This window comes from Athene cunicularia (assembly GCF_003259725.1).
Source record: "Athene cunicularia isolate RWA chromosome 19 unlocalized genomic scaffold, athCun1 chr19_part1, whole genome shotgun sequence".
NCBI lineage: Eukaryota > Metazoa > Chordata > Aves > Strigiformes > Strigidae > Athene > Athene cunicularia.
Genome location: NW_020799124.1, coordinates 12,504,312 through 12,518,197, shown reverse-complemented (window position 1 = coordinate 12,518,197; position 13,886 = coordinate 12,504,312). Strand labels below are relative to the sequence as shown.

At 55.9% G+C, this 13,886-nt stretch overlaps 2 protein-coding genes and 1 pseudogene across 2 annotated transcripts; 1 reads left to right on the top strand and 2 right to left on the bottom strand.

The window, feature by feature from the left end:
* Window positions 1–8: 8 nt before the first annotated feature.
* LOC113487369 (acrosin-like) lies at window positions 9–1,397 on the bottom strand (the record flags this gene model as incomplete). The annotated part of the gene is made up of 3 exons (XM_026861887.1): window positions 1,327–1,397; window positions 813–1,013; window positions 9–477 (listed from the first exon to the last, which is right to left on the bottom strand). Coding segments are annotated over exons 1-3 (741 nt in total), but the record flags the coding sequence as incomplete, so codon positions are not given.
* A 3,749-nt stretch (window positions 1,398–5,146) lies between these two features.
* On the top strand, window positions 5,147–8,005 carry LOC113487368 (annotated as a pseudogene).
* Window positions 8,006–10,639: 2,634 nt separating this feature from the next.
* Window positions 10,640–12,598, bottom strand: LOC113487137 (fibrinogen-like protein 1-like protein). Its single transcript, XM_026861552.1, has 2 exons — window positions 12,320–12,598; window positions 10,640–11,382 (listed from the first exon to the last, which is right to left on the bottom strand). The coding sequence occupies exons 1-2, from the start codon at window positions 12,384–12,386 to the stop codon at window positions 10,748–10,750; spliced, it is 702 nt and encodes a 233-aa protein (XP_026717353.1). The 5' UTR covers window positions 12,387–12,598; the 3' UTR covers window positions 10,640–10,747.
* Window positions 12,599–13,886: the final 1,288 nt, after the last annotated feature.

Here is a 13,886-nt window from a genome sequence, read left to right as displayed (position 1 = left end):
CCCCGTCTGGGTGAGCTTCTTCCCTGGGGCTTGGCTTTGCCCCAGCGTTGCCCTGCTCTCTCGCCGCGGGCCCTGGGCCAGGCCCATCTCTCTACGGGCACATGTCCCCGCAGCCAGACTCTGGCTCTCTCCTCCACTGTCAGGAAGCCCAGCCCGCCTCCCCCGTGTGTCGAGCTCTCACTCGGGACGCGAGCGCTCTTTGGGAACTCACCTCTCGCCATCGTGGACCCCCAGCCACTGACATAGCAGGTCGTCAGCTCGGACACATTCAGCGAGGCATCAGGCACGCAGGCGAGCTGGATGGAGTCGCTGCACCGCACAGGCTCGTCCAACTGCAGCAGAGCAATGTCGTTGCTCTGCGAGATCTTGTTATACTCTTCGTGAACCAGCAACTGCTTAACAGAGCGCACCTGGGACTCCGGGCCGGGCTGAGGCAAACTGGTGGCCCCCACCACCACGCGCCACCTGGTGATGTGCCTGGAAGGCAGATGGGGAGAGGGCTCAGAGGGAGCGGCGCCACGTGCTGCAGCAGCCCAGCAGTTCCCTTTCCCTGCCCTCTGCTTCCCGTGGGGGAGAGGAAAGCAGCGCTATGGAGGCTCAGACTGCCCCTGCATGTCTTGGGCTCCAGGCATGTGGAGGCTGTTGGAGGCTGTGGCAGGAGCCCAGCGCTCTCCTGAGCCGCCTCTCAGCCGGGCTCTGCAGTGCCCAGGCACTGGGCGTACCACAAGGAAAGGGGACGGGAGTAGCACGTGGTGCTGCGGACGAGGCACCCGCGAGTGTCGGGGGATATCCCCGTTCCTGGCCCTCCTTACCTGGCCTCAGTGAAGCAGTGGGCTGCTGTCAGGACCCACTGTGGGCTGATGAGGGACCCTTCACACACATGGCCCGTGCCTCTTCTCCGGGTATCCTGGATGCTCACGATCCAGGGCCAGCCCCCTGCCTGGGCGTCTCTGCCCCCCACCACGTGCGAGGTGTCATCAGCAGCAGCCGTGGGCCGGAGTCCGCAGGTCCCTCTGCAACCAGAAACTCGTCACCTTCCTGCTCGACGGCTCACGGCTCTCCCGGCTGAAGGTCAGCCCTCTGCCCTCCCCACGGGGCGCTGCATGGACAGCAAGGCCAGGGAGCCCCATGGGGAGGGCGGGCAGCCACCCCCTTTTCTGCTGGAGTCCCGCAGGCGAGTTGTGCCAGCAGCCCGGGTGTTGCAAGGAGCCAAGGCTCCTGCGTGGGGCTGGGGAAGCCGTGGTGTGACCACAGGGGACCGGTGGACACCCCCCAGGGAAACCCATCAGGGTGCCCAAGCTCCCTCCCAGAGCCTCGGCCACTTACCCACAGCTGTCCCAGGCGCTGGTCGCAGGCCAGCACAGGGCCAGCACGATGAGGAGACGGAGGAGAATCATCGCTGCCAGTGGCATGTGCCAGCTGCCAGAACTGAGGGCTTGTCACCACCAGCGCAGCAGCTGACAGAGTGCCTGCAGGGCTCACGGTGCCCGTGGTGCCCGCGGTGCCCTTGGCAACGAGGCTGACATCACAGTGTCACTGGTTCCAGGGGCTGGGTGCGGTGGTCTCTAGGGGCGGGGCGGACAACATGGGCGTTTCCAAGCAGGAGGGGAGGCAGAATCTGGGATCGGACACCCCCGACAGACCCCACTGAATGCCCCGCTTGCAGGACGGGGGAGTGCAGGCCCCGTGGCAGGCAGCAGCGCCCGGCCCCCAGCACTGCCTGCCAGCGGCCAGCAGGAAAAACCCAGCGTGGCACCACAGCCTCTGGGGGGAGTTCACCGCCCCCCTGCTCTCCGCAGCCCTCTGCCACCAGGTCCTTCCCAAAACTCGTACACCGCAGAACAGAACGGCTACAGGCAGCAGCACACGTCTGGCCGTGGCAGAGCCCACCTGGTCCCAGCCGCGCAGGCACGCAGGGATGTGCAGCCACCTCAGCCCAGCAGAGCCCAGCAGCGTCGCCCTTCCCGCACACCAGCTCGTAAAGCCCAAGCGCGTTGCACAGGCATTTTGGGGGAGGTGGACTGAAACAGTCAGTATCAAGTGTCAGGGTGGAATCCCCAGCCTCACCAGGTCTGGCACCTTCTAGGAATTGCCCTGCGGCTTTGGGTGAGGATCTCTGGTTTCCAGGCAAAATGCCGTGCTGTGCAGGAGGACTCCCGACTCAGCAGGGCTGGAGGGGACAGTGCTCACATGCTTGGGTTTCTGTTTTTTTGAGTGGTTTAAGTTGGAGGTGGTGTTTGAATATAATACAAGACAAGTTTGGAGCCTTTTCATTTTGCTGAGCAGTGCACATGTCTCGTGAAATATTTTAACGGTGACTCTTTAGTGTAGTGGCTGGGCTTTCTGTTCCGTTGTTGGAAATATCAGAAATAAACATTAAACAGCACAAAATGCAGGAAATTACACTTGGCGTTTCATAATTGGCTCAGGAACTCTCTTGTTAATGTTCATTCTTCATTTTGGTTGGGATGGACCAGCCTGATGAAACCACAACAAAACAAAACAAACCACACCAGCCGCCCAAGCGTCTGCTGGGCCGAGATCTGAGGTGCCTCGACGCAGTGACCGAATAAAACCCTGGAATTCCCAGCTCTGCCCAGCATTCTGTAGCCAACACGTCACACGCACACATTTTGCTCTTGCTTCTCCGGTTTGTAATTTGGTTGCTGTGATCCCATCTCGGGGCTGTTCTCAGCAGAGGGCAGCCTTGTCAAACCCACACGCAGAGCAGCAGGCACAGTGTATTTTGTGTTTTCCCGGCTGCTGGCCCGTGACCCGTCTGGGTGATGTCCCACAGAAAGGCAGCAATTACCTGTGGGGCCGCTGCTGATGGTGATACGGCCGGTCCCTGGGCAGATCCAGGTTTGTGAGGGGAATTATTACCGTAGGAAAATAAAGCAGTCGTTCTGGGAAGGAAAAAAAAAAAGAAAAGAAAAAAAAAAAAAAAGGGTTTGAGTTTTAGATGGGGCTTTTCGGGAAATGGAAAAAAAAAATAATTTCAAAGATGTTCTAGTCCTTCGTGTTGGTGATCTCCACTTTTTGTGCAAATGGAGAGGGTTCATAGTCACAGAGAAGAGTTTGGTGCTGTGCTTGCACCAGCAGTCACACATCCACGAGACATGCTTTTCCCTCCCGAACACACTCTTAAAGCTCGCAGGCAGACCTCCCCATGCTTCTGTGCCGGATCACATGTCTGAGGATAGTTATTTTATGGTATAATAACATTTCTCATTTGCATTTTCACATTAAATCCCCATTTAGCATCATCTTTCAGACATCGGGACAAGCTTTTCTCCATCTTTCAGTCTTAGCTGTAATTGTTGAACTGTTCTGCCTATTTGTTTTGAATGAAGAGTAAAAATACAGGGCAGATGCTTAATAGGACTAAATTGTCCTTTGAAATCAGTGGATTTACAGCAAATTACACCAGGCTCGGATCACAATATTTAACTGAATTAAACCAACATGTCTGTGAAACTAAGCCAAGTGAAGGGACTCTCTGTCAGGAAATACTCAGCAGCAATTCTCATAGTCAAATCACACACTGCTTATCTTGGCAAAACCACCTCTGAGATTCACCGTAAAAGCGGTTTTCTTTCCTCTTTATCAAGATCTGTTTGCCTTTCACCTTACTCACAGCAATCATTTTGAAATCTGTCTTGAAAACAGACTGTCCTGCCACGACAAAGCCAGCAAACAGGACCAGACTGAAGGGTGAACCATGTCACCGTTTTGCAGCGCAGGGGCTCGGCACCAGCTTTTCCTGACACAGAAGTTCCTCATGATGCTCGTGTTGACAAATGGTCACGTACAGAGAACTTCTGGAAAAGCATAAAGGAAGAGATGGGAGGAGACGCACACAAAGCTATGATTTTCATTAATGCCTGTAAATCTGAGGGGTGTTACTGTCACCAAAAGCGATGACGAACCTCTTAACCCCAACGTAGCAGTAAGAGTGGGCATTTCTTTATTTGGCTCTGGGTGCACGAGGGATCATTCCTCCTAACGTGCACACACCAAGACAAAAGTTCACCCTTTATATCCCTTAAAGACAGGAATATTCATACTTTTGCTCAGAAGTCTCCACCTTTCCGCCTATCTACTACATTTACAGGTGGAATCCAGGTGTGGTGGCTGCTGGAATGAAGAGATGCCCAGTCACTGAGGGATGGGACTGGGAAAGCCAGGGCTGTCTGGAGGTGAATCTAGCAAGGGATGGGAGGGGAAGCAAGGGGGATTTCTACAAGTACGTGAACAGAAGGAACACCGGGGATAGTGTGGGTCTGCTGCTGAACACCCCTTTGGGGCCCTGGTGACACAGGACACGGAAAAGGTCACAGTGCTCAGCAAGCTCTTCACATCTGTCTTCACTGGGAAGACCAGCCTTCAGGAACCCCCAGCCCAAGAGATCAGGGGGGAAGTCTGAAGCAAGACAGAGGAAATCCTGATGGGAGAGGGTCAGGTCAGGGGGTACTGAAGCAAACTGGACATGCAGAGGTTCATGGGCCCCGACAGAACAAATGTGCAGGTGCTGGGGGACCTGGCCAGTGTCATTGCAAGGCCACTCAAGAATCCCTGGTGGATCCTGGCAACCTCAAGGCTGGAGGGAAGTGACTGTCACTCCTGTCTTCAAGAGCCAGAAGGAGGACCCAGGGAACCACAGACTGGCCAGCCTCACCTCGATCCCGGGGACGGTGATGGAGCAGCCGGTCCTTGAAACCATTTCCAGCCACGTGAACAACAGGCGGGAGATCTGGAGTAGCTAGCACGCGTTTACAAAGAGGAAATAGTGTCTAAGTAACCTGCTAACCTTCTCCAATGGGGGACAGGGGGAGAGCCATGGATATTGTCCACTGCTCTTTTGTTAAGTTTTTGACACTCTTCCAAAGCATCCTCACAGACAAAATGGCAAAAGAGAGGTTCTATAAGTGAACGAGGAGGTGGACTGAAACGAGCTGAACGGACGGGCCCGGAGCGCGCTGACCAGTGACACAAAGTCCAGCTGGACACCAGTGACCAGTGGTGCACTCCGGGAGTCGATCCTGCGGCCACCCAGCTGCAAGGTGGGCCTGTGAAAGTGCCCAAGGACAGCCCAAGGTGGGCAACACGCTGGCCATCAGCCAGCGGTGCCTGGTCATGGCGGGGAATGGCAACAGCATCCCGGGCTGTGCTCGAAGGGGGGTTGTCAGCAGGTCGAGCAGGTGAACCTCTCCCTTTATTCAGCACCGGTGAGGCCACTTCTGGAGTCCAGTTCTGGGTTCTCCAGGGTGAGAGAGATATGGCTGTGCTCAACAGTGTCCATCAAAGGGCCACAAAGGTGATGGAGGGACCAGAGCAACTCTGCTGCAAGGAGAGGCCGGGAGAGATGGGACTGCTCAGCCTGGAGAAGGGAAGGCTCAGGGGGATCCCATCGATGTGTGTCAATACCTGAAGGGGCACAACGAAGAAGTGGAAGCCAGGCTCTTCCCAGTGGTGCCCCATGCCTGGACAAGAGGCAACGGGCACAAACTGACACACAAGGAAACACTTTTTCACCGTGAGGGTGACCAAACACTGGCACAGGCTCCCCAGAGAGGGAGTCTCCATCCTTGGGGATATTCCAAACCCAACGGGACACGTTCCTGAGGAGGGAATTGGGCCAGGTGATCTTGAGAGGTCCTTTCACATCTTGCCACCGCATCCCAGTAGGGTGGCGAGAGAGGCTGTCACATTGTCACCTGCCTCTGCAAATCCATTTCCCCAGAGCCAGAAAACCTCTTCCCTCAGTGGCAGCAAAGGGCCCAGCCAGACCACACTTATCAAGGCGCCACATCATACCCCCTCATCCTCACCCTCCTGGGCGGGTGCACCCTCCAAAACAATCGTCTCCCTCAATCAAGGGCCTCCCGTGTGTTTGTGCCCTCTGACATTGCCCAGAGCACCCAGACCCTTCCCCAGCCCTCCCCAAACGTCATCACTGACACAGATGGGAGAGGAACACATGGTGGGGCTGTAGCCCGAGAGACCTCAGCAGATGTAGGACACGGGAATGCGCTGCAGTGAAAATGGAGGGCTCTGGGTGGCACCAGAAGGCAAAAGGAGGAGCTGAGGTGTACGGCAGGGAAACCAGAGGCATCCAAACGCGCACTTCTGGGTGCACCACGAGGTAAATGCGTGACTCTAGAGGCTGGGATGGCCCAATAGAAACTTCTGCATTGCACCCGAGGGCAAATGAAGGTCCCTGGGGAGCATCGGGGGGCCCATCAGAGCCATCCATGCATTTCTGGGTGCGTTCAGATCCCCTCCACGACCTTCCACGACCCTCCACGTGCTCTCTGTTGCCCCTGATGCCACTGTGGTCCCTTCCATTCCTCTCTGTGTGTGTTCAGGCTCCCCTCATTCCCCTCTGTGGAGCCTCAGTCACCCCCTGTTCCCTTCTGGGTTCTTGTAGCTCCTCTCTGCTCCCCTGACTGTGCCCTAGACCCCTGCATTCCCACCCAAGCATGCTCAGATCTCCTCCACTCCCCTCTGTGCAGCCCTCAGTCCCCACCAGCCTTTCTGGCTACCTTACATCCAAGCCGTGCCGCCTCCGCATGCTTTCAAACTCCTCCTGTTCCCTTCCCTTCGGGGTGCCTCTAGATCCCCCTGGACTCATTCTGTTCACTCCCAAGTGCTCTCAGATGTTCTCCGTTCCCATCCAGATGCTTCTCTGTCCTCTCTGTTCCTCTCACTGTGCTCTCTTGGGGCCCCTCTGCTGTCCTTGCACAAACAGATCCCTGCCTTCCCCTCCTGATACGCTCTGCATGCACACACGTCTCCTCTGCCCTCCCTCCCTCCTCCATTACTCAGATCTCCTCTGTTCCTCTCAGTGTCTGCTTAGTGCCAGCTCCTCCCCTCTGTGCATGCTCACATCCCTCTTTTCCACAAGTGCCTGTGGATTCTCACTGTCACCCTTCATCAACTCTCAGACTGCACCCGTCCCGTCTGGTGCCGCTCTGTTCCTGTGAGCTCCCCTGTCAGATCGCCTCCAGTCCCTCTCTGCATCCTCCATTCCCCTCCATTCCCCCCAACACATGACCAGATCCCTCCGTTCCCTTTCTGTGCACAGGACCAGGCCCTCTGCTCTCCCCTTGGCGCATGCTCAGACCCCTCTGTTCCGCTCTCTGCCTGCTCAGATCCCTGTTGCTGCCCGATTCCGCTCCATTCCTGGGCAGACTCTCTCTTTTCCCTGTGACATGTACCCTGTATGGCCAGTCTCTCAAAGGGCATGCCTCAGAGCCCACAACAGCCTGTTCAGCTGCGTCCTTGCAGTCTGGAATGTATAGCCTCAAAAGACATATCAGGTATATTCAGTGTCTGCTTGCCTGTTATTTAATAACCATCTCTGTCTCCTGCCCCAGACTGGCCCAAGGACTTAAGCGAGATTCCTGCCATTAGCCGCAGTGGCATCTATGACATCCAGCCCACAGGACTGCACCCCATCATGGTGTCCTGCGAAATGAACGTGACGGATGGGGACTGGACTATCATCCAGAATAACCGGCAGAGCACAGAGATCACCTGGGCTGAGTCCTGGAGCACCTACAAGTATGGCTTTGGGAACTTACACACCGACTACTGGCTGGGCACCGAGTATATCCACTGGATCTCCTAGCAGAAAGTATCAAGTCAGGTTTGTCATCTGGGATGCCTCAAATAACACCAAGTTTGCAGCCTACAGCCTCTTCAATATGGAAGATGAGTCCCAGGGCTACCGGCTGAGGCTGGAACATACTCAGGGACAGCAGTGGATGCCATGACCTCAGACAATCCCAGGAATGTGTACAACCACATGAAGTTCTCTATAAAGGATCTGAATCAGGACACTTGCAGCGGGAACTGTGCCTACAGCTACGAGGGTGTGCGGTGGTACTCGGCATGTTACTCTGTACGGCTGAATGTCAAGGGGGCCATAGCATGGGGCAGCCTCTGCAATGGGAACTGCAAAGCTTCTGCCATCCTCATCAAACCAGCTCCGTACCATTAGGGCCCTTTCCCCCTCCTGCCCATGCTGGCCACCTGCTCAGACCAGTGCCCTGCTGGGATGTTTTGCTGGGAGGAAGCTGGGGGTCAATTGCATTGGTCCTGCATATCAAGAGCCCTTTTCTCTTCCTATTCTCTTCAAAAGTAGCAAATCTCCCTACTTTGCCTCAGGCCTTTCACTTCTGGTGGGTTTTTAGGGACCATTCTTAGAGCAAGTCTCCATAAACACTTAAGTTTCCCAGCTTGTTTCTTCTGGGGAGAAAACTGTGATCAAAAACTCAAAATCCTCCTGATCTAGCAAGGCCTTGTTCTCTCCTTATTTTGCAGGTATAGATGATTTCAGCAGAAAAATATCTGTCATCACTAGTGAAGCTTATCCAAGCTGCTCTGGGCCCAGGCAGGCCACGTGTGCACCATATACCTGCTGGAGTCCGTGTTTGTCGTGCAGAATAAAACTGCTTTCAGAACCTGCACAAACATGCACAGATGTTCTTCATTTGTTTAGGAACTTCTCTCAACTGCTGCCAGTTTTTAGCCAGGAGCAGACCTGAGGCTCCTGGTGCAGTAAGAAAAGACTTTCAAAGGGAAAATTTTTCATAAGGCTCAAACAAGGAATTAAAGACAAAGCTTTCACTTTGAGAAGAGAGTTCAGTTTCAAGGTGGGGACCTTGCAAAAAAGGGAATGGTGTACCTCATCGCCAAGAGTGAGCACTACAGGTCAGACAGAAGTTTCAGCTCAGTTCAGCCCAACCAGCCATGACCCGAGCTGACCCAGGGCGGCAGCCCAGGCCAGCGTCATCCTGCCTTGTTAAACTGCGAATGCAGGCCCAGGCCTTGGGATCGCGGACAGGGGAGAAGGGGACAGCAGCACAGCTGGGCCACTCAGCACCAGCTGATCAGGGTGTCTAGGTCAGGCCCAGGAGCTGAGCCAGCCTGACACGGCTGGATCCCAGAATTTCAGAGGCCTGGGTTGGCCTGGGGCCACATGGGCTTGCTCCAGCGTGACGACATCTCTCTGTGCTGGACACAGCACCGGTGATGCGCTCCCCAGCGCTGGGCAGGGATGTCTGGCCAGTGCAGCCCAGGGCACAGCTCTCCCCCCATGCCACTGGGTCTGTTCCCAGCTCCTGGGTGAGTTGTGGTCTGCTGGGAGCCCCAAGCCCTTTCCTGCCTTGCCACTCCCCTCGCTTAGGTTGCACACCCAGACTGGGCTGCAAGGGAGTTTTTAAGACAGCAGACAAACCTCAGTCCAGAGATGCTGCTCTCAGGCCAGCTCAGACTGGGAAGCAATTCTCAAGCAGCAGCACTCTGGGCTGGTCAGGGCTGCTGGTCTGCAGGTGCCTGGGCACCGAGGCTGCCAATGTGGCCTCCTGGGGAGCAGGGCACTGCAAGGGCTCTGCAGGGCACCTGGGGCCTCAGCCATGGCCCTTGGCCCACCAGCCCCAGGCTGTTTTGGACCAACAGCCACAAGCCTTCCCTGAGCTCAGCGTTTCTGTCAAAGACAGAATAGAGGAGCAGTAGCTTCTTTCAAGCCCTCAGTTCCGCCTTCCTCCCCCATTGCAAGGCAGATCCCAGGCCACACGCCCACTCCACGGCAGAGTGCTGTAGGTGAGAGGTGCCCACGCCTCGCGTGCCCTTGGGGACCCCCTGCTCCCCCCATGCTCCAGGCCGTGGTGGCTTTGTCCTTCTCCCAGCACAGAGCAATCACGCAGAGCTGGGCAGGGGCAAACTAGGAGAAAGGGCTGTGCAAGATACTGGCCCTGTTGGCTCATCACAGCCTTGCAGCCAACTTCTAGTGCTCAGCGGCTGGAACAAGCCACTGGAAGCCATGCTGCATCCAGAGACCTGAGAACCAGCCACAGACAGTTAGGAGTGACCACTGTACTCAGTTGTGCACAGCAACTGGGAGAAGAGCTCATGTTACCAGCTGATGCTGGGAACAGGCAGCAACAGGGACAGTCAATGTCAGGCCTGTCACTATGGAACACTGAAATATTGCAAACAAAAAAATCAGTGTGAACCCCCTGCAGGCCACACCAGTTCTGCACCAGATCAGCCTAGGAGTAGAATCAGCTCCACAGCCAACCTGGCCCAGCACTGCCTGAGCAAATCATCCCAAAATCAGCAGCATCTGGGGCAGTGAGCTCTGCATGTCCCAGGAGATCCTGTGTTCTTTGGGCAGGGGCATCTCCCCACCTGGAAGAGGACCTGCCTCTACACTGACTTGGCCCAGCATCCTCCAAGGCCTCAGGACCTCGACTGCTCCCACGTGTGTGTGCAGTGTTGTGGCGGAAGGTAGACACAAGGCAGCAAAGTCTGGCTCCGGGGTTTATTGAGGCTGATTTCTCCCACCATGGGTAGCAGAGCTGTGGGGTGTTTGGGGCCCAGGGAGGGAGCAGGGCCTGAACAAAGCAGGGATACACCGATTGCACAGGGAAGGGAACTTGCACTGCCTCCCCCTCCCCAGGGCAGGACTGGGTCCACCCACCCCAAACTAGTGCCCATGTCCCAGTGCTGGCCAGTACCGTGGCACTGGGTGAAGCTGCCCGCGTGCCCGGGGCTCCGGGCAATTTCTCCTGCGCCCCAGAGCTGCTGTGTTTCTGCTGGTGATGGTGCGGGACCTGCAGGAAACGCAGGATGTGTCCCAGGGTTGGCACGGGGCTGTTGGCAGGCACGGGAACGGGGCACTGAGCTGGGGAGGGTGGCACTTCCCCAAACCCCCAGGAGGCTGGGCGCTGTGGCACGGTCAGCACACGTCTGTGGGTTTGACCAGGATGAGGGAGGATGCGCAGTCGCCATTATCACAGAATCCTGGCCAGAGGATGTGGTTTTTGGCATTGAGCAGGACATTCTGACACCTGTCGTACCACCAGCCACCGTAGCTGTTGGCACAGTTCCCACTGTACTGGTCCTGGTCCCTGTCAGTTGTGCTGAACTTCATGTTGTCATGAATGCCCCCCTTCTTGGGGTGATAGCTGGTCAGATAGTCATCCCCATCACCAGAAAACCGGCCTAGCCTCAGTGGGTACCCGCTGGCCTCGTTCTCCACTCTGAAGATGTCATACTCGGCGTAATGGGTGACGTTGGCTTTATTCCGCACAATGAAGCGGACCTTGTAGGTGCCCTGCTGTGTCAGCAGGTGCAGGTACTCGGTGCCCAGCCAGTGATCACCCTGCACGTTCCCGAAGCCGTACTTGTAGGTGGTCCAGGACTGCTTCCACATGAGCTCAGTGTCGTGAGAGTTTCTCTGGACAACCGTCCAGCCCTTGCCTTCGGTGTCCATGTCGCACCACACCACACGTGGGGGTGACGCTGCTGGCTGGATGACGTACACCCCACTGGGGCTGTTCTTGTGGAGGTGGCTGCAGTCTGCAGGGAACCCTGTGACAAAAAGGGCTGGTTTTATCTGTGGTTGGCTCCACAGTGCAGAGTGGCTTTTCCAGTGGCTCATCCACAGGGCAGCCAAAGGTCTCTAAGACAGTGGCCCTGGACAGGGCCCGAGAATCTATTTCTCATGACTTGCATTTTTCTTCAGAGCTTTCTAATGCATCCAGCCAAGAAAAGGAGAAAAAAGTCTCCCAGGTGCCAGTGATGCCCTCCAAGTATGTCTGGTCCTCACACAAGGCCCTTGATATATTGAGCTGCAGCTCTTGCAAGGATCATAAGTGTCCAGAATGCTCCCCTGGATAAGGATGTGTAATGAAAATGCAGGCTTTCCCTGGGGATCATGGCATTGCAAGAGAAGGCTCAGTTCTACCTCAGTCTCATAAGAGTCTCTCCCCACAGTTTGTCACAGTTTATCTGTTAGCAGGACTGACCTGTCATGACTTACTTGCCAAACTAATTTGCTGTCTAAATTGTTTTTCTTGGTTTGTGCCTGATAAGGAACAATTTCCTGTAGGTAATTCCAATTCAGCCCATGAAATTCTGCTTTTATCAGGCATACAGGTCTTTCAGGGAGTGTAATCTCCCTTGCAGGTAGGAAGAGAATACTTCTAATCCAACAAGAGCTAAAAAAAAAATAATATTGCTGGGAGGACCTTTCCTAGAACTGAGGTATAAAAAGACATAAGTACTGCAGGGCAATCCTGCTAAATGACAGTGTTTGGGCAGAAACCCCTCGGTTTCAGCATGGAGCCTCCAAGGGGATGAGGGTAGCTTGACTGGTGTCAGGCTGCTTATTGTACAGGTGACGGCCCAGGGGTTAGGGGGGGGTTCCTGTGCCATGCACCAGCCAGGTGCACACCTGGAATCTGGTGCTGAGTGGGGGAGATGTATTCCTGCTCCCACACCCAGTGCCCACGTACTCCACACTCACCACTCCGGGACCCAGGGGTGGGTGCTGCTGGGCCAGCGCTCACACAGAGGAGAAGCATCGCCACCATGGCGGGCAGGAGGACAAGGTGTGTCCCAGCCTGGAGCCCTGGGGAGAAAAGCGCCCACTGCCATCAGGATCCAGGGGCAGCCCCCTGGCCCCCAGTGAGCTCGGACCAGGGAAGGCAGAGCCGCAGGGTGCAGGCAGGAGCAGGGGGCTGCCGGGGCGGTGGGAGCTGCAGCTTCACTGCAGGCTCTGCCCCTGCAGGGCTGAAGCAGGGTGAGAAATGGTTTTTGTCACCCTCCTGATCAGCCCCTTCCCTGCACCAGGCAGCAATCTGCCTGAAGATCTGCCTTTGGAACCTACAGTCCAAGAGTAGCGATGAAAGATAGTTGAGTAGTAGTAAGTAATCTACCCAAGAGTAGCTAAGAGTAGACGCGGTGACATCTGGGGAGAGCAGTTTGCCAGGAGGAGGGATCACAAGAAACATTTCTTTTTGAAGTGATCGTGCCTATGCCTTTTAAATGAGCCAACCCAATAAGAGCAGGTGGGACACCAGACCCAAAGGGTGGGCCCTACCCCTACGGGTGCAGGCTCCCAAGTAGGCAGGAGGAATCCTCCCACAGCTGCACCATGACACCAGCCTGAGCCCTCTGTGCTGCCCACCAGCACGGCCCCCACCCTGCACTGCCTCTGTTGTGGGGGAGATGCCATCACCCCTGGACAAGGATGGACCCCTGTGCCACATGCACAGGTTGGAAAGGGAAAGGACCAAGCTGAAATCCAGTTCTCCACATTAACATCCCTTTGGGATATGGGAACACAGACACGGGCAGCCCAGGAAAGCCTGGGCTGGCACCCAGTGTGTGCGTCACTGGATGCCTGGGTCTTGCACCCCTCTGCTGCCAGAGGGCCTGGCAGCATCCATCACACAGGCAGGGTCACAGCCACTGTCCTGTTACTCACCCCGTGCCTCTGATACACCCCCCGGTCAGGCCTTGTTTTTGCTCAGCACCACCCATGGGACAGTAACTCACCCATCACAACAGCACAGCTGCGCAGGGAGCAGGAACCCACTGGTGCACCCTCCCACACTGAGCTTTCCACAGTGGCTTTATAGGCACTGCACACACCCACTTGTGCTCACGCTCACTCTTTCGAGAGGCACAAGGAGGCACTTGCAGTTTGTGACTGGGGCAGTTTTCAGATCCCATGAGAGCACGACTAAACCCCCTGAGGGGAGAGGGGTGTGCCCTTCCAGCCAGGGAAGTACCAAATAATCCCCTCCACATCGAGGGATTTCAATTATTGACTCTCCCAACCACACAAACACTACATGTGGATTGCCCACTTGTGGCAAATCTGGAAAGCCGTGATCGGACTGAAGTGGAGACACTCAGCTCCTTAAGGACATGCACACAGAAACTAGCAGAGGAGGGGAGATTAGGTCTCCTTTGTGTCCAGTCCCAAAGGTGACCTGGGAAATATGAGGACAGGTCCTCAAGAGCCAGGCCTGCTCCCTAGCTCTCCACCGGCAGGTTTCAGGGTCAGCGACTTCTGTCACTGGCTT

Coding starts and splice junctions, on each gene's coding strand:
- LOC113487137 (XM_026861552.1), bottom strand. CDS start 12,386: ATGGTGGCGATGCTTCTCCTCTGTGTGAGCGCTGGCCCAGCAGCACCC. Junction 11,383..12,319: donor CACCCCTGGGTCCCGGAGTG/GTGAGTGTGGAG, acceptor TTTTTGTCACAG/GGTTCCCTGCAGACTGCAGC.